General features: G+C 46.0%; 1 protein-coding gene and 1 long non-coding RNA gene across 5 annotated transcripts in view; one reads left to right on the top strand and one right to left on the bottom strand.

Annotated features, from left to right (window-relative positions):
- Positions 1–14,759, bottom strand: part of LOC130366811 (matrix metalloproteinase-21-like) — a 63,507-nt gene extending 48,748 nt beyond the window's left edge. For 2 of the 4 annotated variants that reach the window (XM_056569179.1, XM_056569182.1), the window contains exon 1: positions 14,566–14,759. In XM_056569179.1, coding sequence (XP_056425154.1) covers positions 14,566–14,601 — 36 coding nt within the window. In that variant the 5' untranslated portion in view covers positions 14,602–14,759. Of the gene's footprint in view, positions 1–792; positions 909–2,531; positions 2,638–14,565 lie in introns of those variants that run through there. The other 2 variants (XM_056569180.1, XM_056569181.1) reach the window with 2 other exon arrangements.
- LOC130366812 (uncharacterized) lies at positions 3,383–14,659 on the top strand. The gene is made up of 3 exons (XR_008891934.1): positions 3,383–3,516; positions 4,041–4,108; positions 14,607–14,659. It is a non-coding gene; the product is annotated as an uncharacterized LOC130366812 (long non-coding RNA).
- Positions 14,760–15,082: the final 323 nt, after the last annotated feature.

The following is a 15,082-nucleotide window of genomic DNA, read 5'->3' as shown; positions in this document are numbered from 1 at the left end:
AGGAGGTCTGAAACACAGGCTAGGAACACACAAGGAAACGCTTTCACTGGCACAATGGCAACAAGATCCGGCGAGGGAGTGCACGGGAAGTGAGGTATAAGTAGGGAGTGCACAGGTGAACACACTGATTAAGCCTGCTGCGCCAATCAGTGGCGCAGTGGCCCTTTAAATTGCAGAGACCTGGCGCGCGCGCGCCCTAAGGAGCGGGGCCGCGCCCGCCGGGACAAGACAGACGGGGAACGAGTCAGGTACGGGAGCCGGGACGCGCATCGCGAGCGGGCGCCTCCTGCATCGCGAATCGCATCCCGGCTGAGAGTGATATTGCAGCGCACCCGGTCAGCAGGTCTGACCGGGGCGCTGCGAATGAGAGGATGCTGCGAGCGCTCCGGGGAGGAGCGGGGACCCGGAGCGCTCGGCGTAACAATTACACATGTCACATATGATAGTGTGTGGTGTCGGGTGAGGTTAATGTGTGTAATTAACCGCTTTGTGACGCCAGGGCGCGGTTGACCTATAAATCACTCAAGGTAGACCAGCTTTTCCTGTGCCAGACACGGGGCAAATAATATCTGGTTTGCTTTACTGAGGTTGGAAAGATGGTACAATCCGTTACAGCTCAGATTAGCATGAAGGAGTTGCAGGGTGAACTTTGGGAAGCTTATCGGCTTGCTGGGATTTATAGTTGATTGTGCTGTATATGACTGACTTGACTTGTATGCAGTCCACGCTAGACTTTAGTTACTTGGAATTGACTAACTTGACTTGAATTAATCCCCGGACTCTAAAGCTTACCGCAAGGCTTTGACTTTCACCTGGGTACTGGGGTTAACTGGTAGTAGATGGGTGGTTGCTGGACTAGGCCTCAGGCCTCCTTCAGAATCACCTCACAGACAGACTTCACACTTCTATCAACTGTACCTCAGAACAAGAGACTGAACTGCACTCTGACCTCACTATTTATGGGAGCAATTTAGAGCATTCCCATTGGGCAGATAAGTCACCTGATTCACCACTGAATACTCCCCTAACAACAAGGTTCATGACAACAGGACCTTTAAAGTAAGGCTTCTTTCACACTGACGTTGTGCCCGTTAGCAGATAGCGGGGGAAATATTTGTGCTTGCAACGTCTTTTTCTCCCACTTCTGGCGGAATAACTGGAGTCGAAACGGACGTTAGTGGAATCCCATTCAAGTGAATGGGATCCTCTTTGCCCGTTATGACTCCCGTTAGGCTCCGTTACAATAAAAAATGTTATTGGCACTAAAAGTGGGGGGGGGGGGAAAACAGCCCTTAAAGGGGTACTCCGGTCCTAAGACATCTTATCCTCTATCCAAAGGATAGGGGATAAGATGCCTGATCTTGGGGGTTCCACTGCTGGGGACCCCCGCAATCTTTCATGCAGCCCCCTGCTATGGGAGGGGGCGTGACAGCCACCACGCCCCCTCCCATAGGCTTGCATTGAGGTGGCGGAGCGTGACATCACATGCGGCGGAGCCGTGAGGTCACGATACTCTGGCCACGTGATCGTGATTCATCAGACACGGAGATATTTGCTCCTGAGGCTGATGATAGCGGGGTGCTGCATAAAAGATTGCGGGGGTCCCCAGTGGCGGGACCCCTGCGATCAGGCATTTTATCCCCTATCCTTTGCATAGGGGATAAGATGTCTTAGGGTCGGAGTACCCCTTTAACGTCCGGATGTAACGGAGCCTCACATGTAGTGTGAAAGAAGCCTAACAAGTGCATAGAAAATACAACACATTAACCCTTATGTAACAATATATTATCTAGTGCATTATGGAGAGTTCTGAGGAGAGTGGTCCCAAAACGGACATTGATGCAGCATCTGCAACACAGGATGGGCAGGAGAACAGAAGAACATGTGATTCTGTACTGGGTTACCACAAGAGTGTGTGTGTGTGTGTGTCCGGTCCCAGCAATTTGCTTTATACAATACAAGCAAAAGAAGAAGGAAGAGAATTCTCTGACCTTGTAAATGGAAGAAATGGTTTGAAAAAACTGACCGGTATTGGCGCTGGTAGTCTGGATGTAAAAGGACTATGAACACTGTATTGTCCCTTTAAAACGGTTTATTTAATGTACACACAGGCAACGCGTTTCTGGTCCATAAAGTGAGACACTTTTGCCTGATGAAGGGTCCGGTACGGACCAGAAACGCGTTGCCTGTGAGACTCTAGCCTGACGAAGGTTCCAGTACAGACCAGAAACGCGTTGCCTGTGTGTACATTAAATAAACTGTTTTAAAGGGACAATGCAGTGTTCATAGTTCTTTTATATCCAGACTACCAGTGCCAATTCTGGCCAATTTATTCAAACCATTTCTCCCATTGCCTTTAACTGGAACAGCAAGGCTGCTACCAGAGGACCGGGGCTGCGGATCTGGAGACATATTCTGAAAATGCTACTTTTAGGTGTTGTGCTCTTAGCGCGCCCCGACTCGGTGAGTGTAATCCTATATACCGCCTGTTACCTTCCTTATAACGGCCTTCACTAGGGGCACAAACTTACCCTTTCTTTTTCTTTATGTGGCTGACCTTGTAAATGACCTTGTCAGGCTATGAGGAAAAACACACTGGGGGAGATTTATCAAAACCTGTCCAGAGGAAAAGTTGCTGTGTTGCCCATAGCAACCAATCAGATTGCTTCGTTCGGTTTTTTTAGAGGCCTTTTAAAAAATGAAAGAAGCGATCTGATTGGTTGCTATGGGCAACACAGCAACTTTTTCTCTGGACAGGTTTTGCTAAATCCCACTCACTGTCCCTGGAGCATAACTGGTGGGCGGTATTACTGTACACATCCTCATTCACATACAGTGGAGCGTACACAATGAAGTCATCATGAGGATTACTCTCTCTGAGGTGATGATAGGACGGCCGCACTATACAAGCAGTGATTTTCTTCAGCACTAGGTGGCAGCAGAGTTCTACCTGTTCTAATACAAGAGTCTTGACTTACCGTATTTTTTGCCGTATAAGACGCACTTTTTCTTCCCCAAAACTGGGGGGGGGGAAAGTTGGTGCGTCTTATATGGCGAATACACACCTATCGCGGCGGTCCCTGCGGCCATCAACGGCCGGGACCTGCGGCTAATACAGGACATCGCCGATCGCGGTGATGCCCTGTATTAACCCTTCAGACGCGGCGATCAAAGCTGACCGCCGCGTCTGAAGCGAAAGTGACACTAACCCGGCTGAAATCGTGGCGTCCCGAACAGCTTACAGGACACCGGGAGGGACCTTACCTGCCTCCTCGGTGTCTGCTCCGTGCCGGGATCCCCTGCATGGCGGCGCTCTCTTTCGACGTAATCACGTCGTCGCGCACGCCGTCCCGTCATACAATAGAAGCGGCGTGCATAGCAATGGGATGACTGCGACGGAGAGCGTGGATCCCTGGGAAGAAGACGTCCGGAGCGTCGGGGACACCCCGGGGATATGGCGACAGCGATGGAGCGACATCCAGGGCAGCAGTGACGGGTCCGGAGCGGTGGGGACACGTGAGTATTACCTCCTATCCAGTGGTCTTCAACCTGCGGACCTCCAGATGTTGCAAAACTACAACTCCCAGCATGCCCGGACAGCCAACGGCTGTCCGGGCATGCTGGGTGTTGTAGTTTTGCAATATCTGGAGGTCCGCAGGTTGAAGATCACTGTTGGGTGCAGAATCCTTTTTGTCTAGATTTTTCACCTTTAATATTGGGTGCGTCTTATATGTCGGTGCGTCCTTTTATTCCTTATCATGTTCAGCAGCACAAGGGTTTTCAGAAGAAAAAAAATGTGTAGTAAAAAAAAAATCTCATATTGTTTTTCAAGTCTTTTTGTATTGTGCTGCCGGGGGGGGGGGGAGATAGAATTAGCTTACCCATAATTTTCCTTTCGGCAGCACAGCTTCCCCTCCCTAAATAGATTTATTGCTGTATATTTACATGAGGTTATTGTCTCAGGGGATATTTTAGGGCCGTACGTGCTGATTGATAGTTTATTCCTAATTAACCAGCAATGTTCTTTTCTTCTGTCCTAGTTGGCGGGAAGCAAATAAGACCCATTTGTCTTGTGCTGCCTTCATATTTAGGAAAAGGAAAATCCCAGGTAAGCAGATGATATCCATTGGTCACAGCATCCAAACATGTGGTTACAATGAGATAAACATTCTCACAAAATCATGAAGACCGAATGATATTGCTTGTACATATTTTCTAAATACAGTAAAGATTATCTACCGTTTTTTTTGCCGTATAAGACGCACTTTTTATTCCCCAAACCTGGGGGGGGGGGAAGTTGGTGCGTCTTATACGGCAAATACACATTAAAACCCTGTCATATCGCAGCGGTCCCTGCAGCCATCAACGGCTGGGACCCGCGGCTAATACAGGACATCACCGATCGCGGTGATGCCCTGTATTAACCCTTCTGACGTGCCGATCAAAGCTGACCGCCACGTCTGAAGTGAAAGTTAAACTAACCCGGCTGCTCAGTCGGACTGTTCGGGACAGCCGCGGTGAAATCGCGGCGTCCCGAACAGCTTACAGGATACCGGGAGGGCCCTTACCTGCCGCCTCGGTGTCCGATCGGCGAATGACTGCTCTGTGCCGGGATGCCCTGCATGGCCGGCGCTCTCCTTTGTCGTCATCACGTCGTCGCGCATGCCGTCCCGTCATCCAATAGGAGCGGCGTGCGTAGCGACGTGATGTCGGCGACGGAGAGCGAGGATACCGGGCAGCAGAGACGTTCCGGAGCAACGGGGACATCCAGGGGACGCGGCGACAGCGATGGAGGGCGACATCCAGGGCAGCGGTGACGAGCAGTGACGGGTCCAGAGCGGCGGGGACACGTGAGTATTACCTCCTATACCAGTTGTCTTCAACCTGCGGACCTCCAGATATTGCAAAACTACAACTCCTGGCATGCCCGGACAGCCAACGGCTGTCCGGGCATGCCGGGAGTTGTAGTTTTGCAACATCTGGAGGTCCTCAGGTTGAAGATCACTGTCCTATACTTTACATTGTATTTGGTTCAGAATCTTTGTTTTCTAGATTTTCCTCCTTTAAAATTGGGTGCGTCTTATATGCTGGAGCGTCTTATATGGCGAAAAATACGGTATATTGAGTAGTTCCCCTTCAGAGAAACAGCCACAGACCACATAAAGCTGAACAGAGGATTGTATCTTCACATAATAGTGTCATAACACTCTTAAAGGTTACAGCTCTCTCATAAGGCTCAGGAGCTTGCTGGTTGCAGTACACTCTATTTGGCACTATTGTTTGAATGTTCCAGAACACAACCTGAACAATCTTTACAACACAACAGGCTGTAACTATGACTCTTCGATTCCTGTTAACTTCATATGGGCCTCTAGATAGACTTGTCACAAGGAATCAGTAACTCCAATTAAACCTTATAACACAATGTGAATATATATATATATATATATATATATATATATATATATAGTGGCCCAGTACAGGATGGTGTTGCCCCGTACCTTTCCTGTCCTGTCAGGCAGTGTCCCTCAGTGTCCCCAAGGGCCCCCTGTAGTTGTTTCCCCATTTGTAGATATGTTGTATATTAATAGATGTGTTATGCCTTTAATAAAATGTACCATGTGATTGTTACCCAGGAGGTACCAGTGACCAGCTGACCCCAAAGGTGACCTATGGGCTCCATGCTAGTCTCCCCCATATAAGCCCTGGGCGGAGCTTCTCTCTCTCGGAGCTTCTCTCTCTTGGAGCTTCTCTCTCTTGCTTCCTGCTGAGGTCCAGTGCAGTCTTGTCTAGTGTGTGTGTCCAGAGTGTTGGAGGTCTCAAAGTCCAGTCCTGCAGCCACCATCAAGTCAAGTAAGATAAAGTCATCATCCTGTCAGTCACAAGTCAGTCAAGTTATCTGTCTACCCAGCGTAGCCTGCATTCAATTCTCCCATCCAACTACAAGTCCCAGAAAGCCTGCGAGGCCTCTGAGTCACTGGTCACCTCCTTGGGCCCTGGCTGAACTGTATTGACTTTACGATCTGTGTACTTTCAGAAAAGCTACCGTTATCCGTAACTTGGTGTCAGTGTCTTTATTGCCCCCGTGCCTAGGCCAGGAGCCAGCCATATACCTTCAGATGGTTATAGGCTAAACCATGCCCTGGGTTAAGGGGTTAATGCCATCTGCCCCTAAGGTAATTCCATCTGCCCTGCATCACATCCACATACCACAATCTCTCTCTCTCTCTCTAAGGGGTAGATTTATCAAAACCTGTGTAAAGAAAGAGTGGTGCAGTTGCCCATAGCAACCAATTAGATTGCTTCTTTAATTTCTAAGAGGCTTTGTTAACCTCTTAAGGACCAATGACGTCCTGGGACGTCATGGCACCCTGGGCTTTAAGGACCAATGACGTCCCACGACGTCATGGCCTTTTCCGGTCCCTGCCGCTCGCCGGGCAGAGATCGGAACTGGATGCCTGCTGAAATCCTTCAGCAGGCATCCAGGGCAAACGCCGAGGGGGGCCATGTATGCCCCCCATGTCGGCGATCGCCGCAAATCGCATGGGAAATCGCCCTTGCGATCTGCGGCGATACCGGGTTGATCGGGTCTCTGAGACCCGATCGCCCGGAAATTTTGCATGATCCCGGCTGTCACAGACAGCCAGGACCATGCTAATGTATAGGAGCGAGGTGGCAAGCCTGCCATCTCCTCCTATACCCTGCGATCTGTCGGTTAGTTAACCGACCAATCGCAGGAGGGGGGGGCGGTTACTTCCTCCCGTCCTGTCCGGCCCCTGAAAGTCCGGAGAGGACGGGAGGAAGAATGGAGGAAGCGGCGGGGGACGGGGGAGTGCTGGGGACCGGCCCCGGTACTTACCTCGTCCCTGAAGACCAGGATCCAGACGATGAAGGCGGCGGCGGCGGCGACAGGTGAGTAGATCTTCAGCCGCGGTCGGGCCCTTTACAGCAATGCACGTCGCCGTAAAGCGACATGCATTGCTGTATTGGGACCCTGTATACTACAACTCCCAGCATGCCCAGACAGCCCTTGGCGTCTGGGCATGCTGGGAGTTGTAGTTTTGCAACATCTGGAGGTCCACAGTTTGGAGACCACTGTGCCCTTCCAGATCTTGCAAAACTACACATCCTCAGCATGCCCTTACTGTCCAGGCATGCTGGGAGTTGTAGTTCTGTAACATCTGGCCCTTCAGATGTTGCAGAACTACAACTCCCAGCATGCCTGGACAGTTTTGGCATACTGGGAGTTGTAGTTTTGCAACATCTGGAAGGGCACAGATTGGGAACCACTGTATTAGTGGTCTGCAAACTGCATTCCTCCAGATGTTGCAAAACTACAACTCCAAGCATGCTGGGAGTTGTAGTTCGGCAACATCTGGCTCTAAAGATGTTGCCGAACTACTACTTTCAGCATGCCTGAGAATGCTGGGAGTTGTAGTTTTGCAACAACAGGAGGCACACTGGTTGGGAAACATTGTCTGTTTCCTAACTCAGTGTTTCCCAACCCGTGTGCCTCCAGCTGTTGCAAAACTATAACTACCAGCATGCACTGAGACTGTGCATGCTGGGAGTTGTAGTTTTGCAACAGCTGGAGGTTCCCCCCCTGTGAATGTACAGGGTACATTCACATGGGCAGGGGGCTTGCAGTGAGTATCAGGCTGCAAGTTTGCGATGCAGCAAATTTTGCGCGGCAGCTCAAACTCGCAGCGGGAAACTTGCTGTAATCCCCCGCCCGTGTGACTGTACCCTAAAAATACTACACTACACTAACACAAAATAAAATAAAAAGTAAAAAACACTACATATACACATACCCCTACACAGCCCCCCTCCCTCCCCAATAAAAATGAAAAGCGTCTGGTACGCCACTGTTTTCAAAATGGAGCCTCCAGCTGTTGCAAAACAACAACTCCCAGTATTGCCGGACAGCCGTTGACTGTCCAGGCATGCTGGGAGTTTTGCAACAGCTGGAGGCACCCTGTTTGGGAATCACTGGCGTAGAAAACCCCTATGTCCACCCCTATGCAAATCCCTAATTCAGGCCTCAAATGCACATGGCGCTCTCTCAATTTGGAGCCCTGTCGTATTTCAAGGCAACAGAATAGGGTCACATATGGGGTATCGCCGTACTCGGTAGAAATAGCCTAACAAATTTTTGGGGGTCTTTTTCTCCTTTCACCCCTTATGAAAAGGTGAAGTTGGGGTCTACACCAGCATGTTAGTGTAAAAAAAAAAATTTTTTACACTAACATGCTGGTGTTGCCCCATACTTTTCATTTTGACAAGAGGTAAAAGGGAAAAAAGCCCCCCAAAATTTGTAATGCAATTTCTCCCGACTACGGAGATACCCCATATGTGGGCGCAAAGTGCTCTGGGGGTGCACAACAAGGCCCAGAAGGGAGAGTGTGCCATGTACATTTGAGGTGATTTGCACAGGGGTGGCTGATTGTTACAGCGGTTTTGACAAACGCAAAAAAAAAAAAACCCCACATGTGACCCCATTTCGGAAACTACACCCCTTACGGAATGTAATGAGGGGTGCAGTGAGAATTTACCCCCCACTGGTGTCTGACAGATCTTTGGAACAGTGGGCTGTGCAAATAAAAAATTTTGTACAGCCCACTGTTCCAAAGATCTGACAGACACCAGTGGGGGGTAAATGCTCACTGTACCCCTTGTTACATTCCTCAAGGGGTCTGTTTTCCAAAATGGTATGCCATGTGGGGGTTATGTTGCTGTCCTGGCACCATAGGGGCTTCCTAAATGCGACATGCCCCCGAGCAAAATTTGCTCTCAAAAAGCCAAATATGACTCCTTCTCTTCTGAGCATTGTAGTTTGCCCATAGTGCACTTCAGGTCAACTTATGGGGTACCTCCATACTCAGAAGAGATGGGGTTACAAATTTTGGGGGGTATTTTCTGCTATTAACCCTTGCATAAATGTGAAATTTGGGGGGAAACACACATTTTAGTGAAATTTTTGTAAACATTTTTTACATATGCAAAAGTCGTGAAACACCTGTCAGGTATTAAGGCTCACTTTATTCCTTGTTACGTTCCTCAAGGGGTCTAGTTTCCAAAATGGTATGCCATGTGGGTATTTTTTGCTGTCCTGGCACCATAGGGGCTTCCTAAATGCGACATGCCCCCGAGCAAAATTTGCTCTCAAAAAGCCAAATATGACTCCTTCTCTTCTGAGCATTGTAGTTCGCCCATAGTGCACTTCAGGTCAACTTATGGGGTACCTCCATACTCAGAAGAGATGGGGTTACAAATTTTGGGGGGTATTTTCTGCTATTAACCCTTGCATAAATGTGAAATTTGGGGGGAAACACACATTTTAGTGACATTTTTTTAATTTTTTTTTACATATGCAAAAGTCGTGAAACACCTGTCAGGTATTAAGGCTCACTTTATTCCTTGTTACGTTCCTCAAGGGGTCTAGTTTCCAAAATGGTATGCCATGTGTTTTTTTTCCTGTTCTGGCACCATAGGTGCTTCCTAAATGCAACATGCCCCCCATAAACCATTTCAGAAAAACGTACTCTCCAAAATCCCCTTGTCGCTCCATCGCTTCTAAGCCCTCTACTGCGCCCGCCGAACACTTTACATAGACATATGAGGTATGTGCTTACTTGAGAGAAATTGGGCTACAAATATAAGTATAAATTTTCTCCTTTTACTCCTTGTAAAAATTAAAAAATTGGGTCTACAAGAACATGCGAGTGTAAAAAATGAAGATTGTGAATTTTCTCCTTCACTTTGCTGCTATTCCTGTGAAACACCTAAAGGGTTAAAATGCTGACTGAATGTCATTTTGAATACTTTGGGGGGTGCAGTTTTTATAATGGGGTCATTTGTGGGGTATTTCTAATATGAAGACCCTTCAAATCCACTTCAAACCTGAACTGGTCCCTGAAAAATTGTGATTTTGGAAATTTTGTGAAAAATTGGAAAATTGCTGCTGAACTTTGAAGCCCTCTGATGTCTTCTAAAAGTAAAAACACGTACATTTTATGATGCCAACATAAAGTGGACATATTGTATATGTGAATAAAAAAAAATTATTTGGAATATCCATTTTCCTTACAAGCGGAGAGCTTCAAAGTTAGAAAAATGCAACATTTTCAATTTTTTCATCAAATTTTGGAATTTTTCACTAAGAAACGATGCAAGTATCGACAAAATTTTACCAATAACATAAAGTAGAATATGTCACGAAAAAACATTCTCGGAATCAGAATGATAGGTAAAAGCATTCCAGAGTTATTAATGTTTAAAGTGACAGTGGTCAGATGTTCAAAAAACGCTCTGGTCCTAAGGTGTAAAATGGCCTGGTCCTTAAGGGGTTAAAAATGAAAGTAGCAACCTGATTGGTTGCTATGGGTAACTGCACTACTTTTCCTCTACACAGGGTTTGATAAATCTCCCCCTAAGAGCCTTTTCCTATTAGATGCACTATTATAACACTACAATTTAGTACACTACAACCAGGCCTCAAGGCAGCCAACCTTACCAGTCACTCTTAAAGGGGTTCTCCAGTGCTTACACATCTTATCCCCTATCCAAAGGATAGGGGATAAGATGCCTGATCGCGGGAGTCCCGCTGCTGGGGACCCCCGTGATCTTGCATGTGGCACCCTGTTTGTAATCAGTCCCCGGAGCGTGATTACGGGCAACTACAGGGCCGGCGGCGTGTGACGTCACGCCTCCGCCCCCGTGTGACATCACGCTCCGCCCCTCAATGCAAGCCTACGGGAGGGGGAGTGATAGCTCCACACACAGACCCTCTAAGCACTCTAACTCTTGGCACCAAAACATATTATACTTATTATAGCTTATCTTATTCCCTATCTAAGTATCCAAACAAAAACACCCATGTTAGTGTCAGGCTCCTCCTGGACCCACTGTGACACTTTGAACTCCCCTATTCAGCATTGGACTGGCTCACCAGGTGGCTACTTCATGGACCACGGCTTGGGAGAGAAGTGGAACCACGCAAGATTTTAGGGCTCATGCACCAGGTTGGAACCTCTATCAACTGTATCTGTGGTCTAGAAAGGACCTGAAGCAGCCAGTAATGTCTTACTCAGCACAAGCAACACAATGACATCTTATACCTGATCGTATTGATGTATCTGCACTGTCACTTCACTCATTTTTACCTCTGGAAATTGACCTCCTTTCTTTTGATCGGGGGGGGGGGGGGGTTCCATTGATTCTTGGATAAGAAGAATCCTTGGAGCCCCATCTCTACTTGCTAATATGTATATACATTAATAGGACACATAGAAAGGGTTTTTTAGTTGTTTTTTTTTTTTTTTTAACCTAGAAGTTAAGCTCCTACCTGTGGTATCTGATGTCTCAATTGTTGCCATTGGTTAGGAGTAGGCATTGTAGATCCTCCATAAATTAAGAGAAAGTAAAGAAGAAGGGGTCCGTCCCATTGTCTGTCCATCATGCTGACAATCCCCAGGCTTACCAGCACTGCCTCTTATACCTAAAGTGCACCTGTTCCCCTCATAAGATGGACTTGCCCTTCGCCCTAAATGAAAACTACTTTAATCTCCGTCTCAATTTACCTGATCATTTTACATGGGACTCTATGAAATTGCACGATACTGTTACAGTCCGAAGTCTTCATCATTTCTCGATCGCCATCTAATTTTTCTTAAGGACTCATTGTTGAAAATGGATTTGTGATCTCACCCATGCAGCTCAGTGTCAATCTGCCATAATACAGTCCATTAACCGTAAGCAGGATGTGTGGACATGCCAATATAATAAATGAAGATAGAACTTATATAATCCGGTTCCTTGTAATTATAAGACAGGTCACCAAACATTCTTTAGTATCTTCTAAGTTATTATTAAGTGATGGGCACACAATGGTTTACTTACCATATAGGCCTTCACTGTGACTGCTATGGGGCCTGTGGAAGAGGGAAACCAACTACGGTTGGTTGCATCCCACTTTTCCACCTGAATTGGCCGTGCCCATTTCCCAAGAACTAGAATATAAGCAAACAAAGAGGTATTCCTACGAAAAACAATCCTTCCCTATCTGCAGTACAGGTGATGAGTGTCTGATCAGTGGGTGACTGACGCCCAGGACCCCCAACTTTGACTAGTTGAATGTCTGTTTAATTGTGCATTACTAATCCATTCAACTCTATGGGCCTGATGAAGTTTGCTATTCTCTGTACTTTGCTTTGTTTTTGTAGCCTATATCGTAGAATAAAGTGGCAATGCATTTGCCCAATCGTCACTGTAGTCAAATGGGGGGGGGGGACACAAGACTCCAGTTCTCGCGATTGGCGGGGGGGACTGACCACTGGGGAACTACCCCGTTGATTGATGATGCTTGTTGTTGGTTGAAAACCCCCTTAAAACAATGACCCACCTTTTATGAGTGTAATTTTCAGGGGACCCCTTGCAATCTCAAGAACAGGGTATGGACTCAGTGGAATGGAACAACAGAGCTCTGAATGTTTTAAAGATATACTGAGAAATTACATAGAGTTGTTGATATAAACTGAAAAATATAAATTTGGTTTTAGGGGCAAAATTAACTGTTTGGTTCACATTATGCTTTTCTTCTACAACAATGCATAGTGTGGGTGGAATAAGTATGACGTACCCTGTCCTATAGTGGCAGTCAAATTATGTTCATTTAGGGTATATATGTGATGCTGCAGATTTCATTCAAGGAAATCTGCAGGTAAAAACTACAGTGTGTCATCAGAAACTTTTATTCACTTTATTCTTCTTTCAATTTTTGGATACCACATTAAATTCACGAAGAAATCCTCAGCACCAAATCCACAGGATTGGGTGCAGATCTTATGCAGAAAGACTCACATACTAGCTGTGGATTTTACTTGTGGATTTCCCTGCAAGAAATCTACAGTGTATACACTACATGTAAATGTGACAGCCACATGGAGTTAGACAGACTGTGGTGTGGTATGTGACTCGAGATGGTTAGATGTATCACTTCGTGATGCCAGGGCACTGTTAACCTACACGGTCTGAGGATAGGACAGATTCTCCTAGGCCAGGCATGGGATAATAAATACACTGATGCCAGGTTACAGATAACAGTCTTTACTGAGGCAGGAGTAGATGTTACAATACTCACAGCGCAGATTAGAGTAGAGGAGATGAAGTGTAACCCTTTGTTAGCCCTGTAGACTTGCTGTGACTTGCAGTATTGTGCTTGGGACTTTAGACTTAACGCTGAGGCCTCCCACTCTGACTAGGGTTCTAATAGTGTCTAATTTAATTACACCGCCAGGGTATGAACTATCATTATCACCGTCGACTCTCCAGGTATTATGTCTACAATTAGGAATCTCTGAATCCTCCTGGGTGGAGAACACTTGCAGAATGGCACGGTCGCTTACTTGAAGATTTGTTTAAGGCTTCCCTTGAATCACCTCACACTTCTGCTGTCTCTTCTCCACACTACAGCTTACACTGAGCTCTGCAAAGTTTTTCTCTTTACTAGAACACATTACGGTCACTTGAGAACTCCATGATAACTAAATTCTGTACTGCATTACTATCTGCACATAGACCAATGTGAATTGAAAGATTTTCCATAGCAGCATATGCTTTAGTCATTGAAAATATACTCTCACTTTTAATCTACTCAAAGGAGTGTGGTATTTGGCAAAAGGGTATCACCGGGTCATGAGTAGTTTTCGATAAGTTGTGAGTGTCAAAATACATACCATCCAGATGGTCCTTAGTCAGAGATATGGTAGAGGAGCAAAGGTAAAGTAATATATGTACAGCTTTGATAACAGGTAACTACAGAAGAGCTGAGAGACATACCAGAGATGTAGCCAGAAAAGCAAAAAAGCAAGAACTAGAAGGAAGATAAACCCAAGCAGCAGCCAGAAGAACAACTGGTCTGTACCAAACAACAAGCCACCAACAGGACCAGAGATCACAGGCAGGGAAGATGACAACATTTAAAGGGGTTTTTCTATTCCTGGATAACCCCCTTCAAAGGGGTTGGCCCACCTCGTTACTTTCTGCTTTTCCGTTTGTAGCAGCCGGAGGAGGTTGAGAAAGCAGCCGAAGTAGGAAGGTTAATAAGTTTGACTTTTCCATTGACTTCAATAGAAGTTGTGCAAACGGCATAGCCCAGCGAGCTACTCTATTTGCTTAAGGGGCTATGCAGTTTGTGCAACTTTAATTAAAGTCAATGGGAGTTACATAAATTGCGTAACTTTTCTGCTTCGGCTGCTTTTAGCTTTTTTGGCAATCTCTGGCCGCTGTAAACAGGCCAGAGGAAATGGAAGCAGAAAGTAGGAAGTGGGGCAACTCCATTTAAGTGAATTGTATTGAACTGTAGTACCAGGTACAGCCAGCATGATAGGAAGCCTCTTCAATCAGGAAAACTCTTTAAAAGGTTAACCTAAAATGATTATTTTATGTTTTATTTTTTTATACATTTTTTTTCAAAATTTAGGACTTCTATCCAAATTTTTTTATTAAATAATTTTCAGACTTTAACTTTATAGATTATTTTATTTAAATTTTTGTCCCACTTACATTTTTTCTGTTTTTTCCTTTGTTGTTATGTCTCATTTGAGGATCTGAAAAAAAGAATTGTGGCAAGCAAACAAAAATAGAAGAAAAAAAAGCATTTTTCCTGTTTCTCCGAAACTCTGCACATCACTTTTGGATACCTTCCACGTCTCTGCGGATTATCTGTGGTTAGCATCAGAATGAGAGCACAAGCAACAGGAAAAAAAAAATCATTCATATTCCGGATAAAGCAATATTGATCACTGGGCCTAAAATGCTGCACGAGAAACTCATTTATGTACAGGTTATAAAAGGCTCAGAACAGGAAAATGATTGGTTGTCCGGCAAAAATAACAACCTGTCTATGGTGTCAAAAAGTATAAAGCAACTTACTTATATAATGCTATTATCCATACTGAACATGTCTTCCATATGAGCTGAGCTGTCTGGCTTGTAGCTGTGACATCATGTTACACTCTCTTAAATAAGACTTCCCATCCCTGCTTTCCCCTCCCCTTCAGTCTACTCAAGACCACCATTG

This window comes from Hyla sarda, chromosome 4 (assembly GCF_029499605.1).
Source record: "Hyla sarda isolate aHylSar1 chromosome 4, aHylSar1.hap1, whole genome shotgun sequence".
Lineage (NCBI taxonomy): Eukaryota > Metazoa > Chordata > Amphibia > Anura > Hylidae > Hyla > Hyla sarda.
The sequence above is the reverse complement of the archived record's forward strand: the minus strand, read 5'-3'. Positions and strand labels throughout refer to the sequence as shown.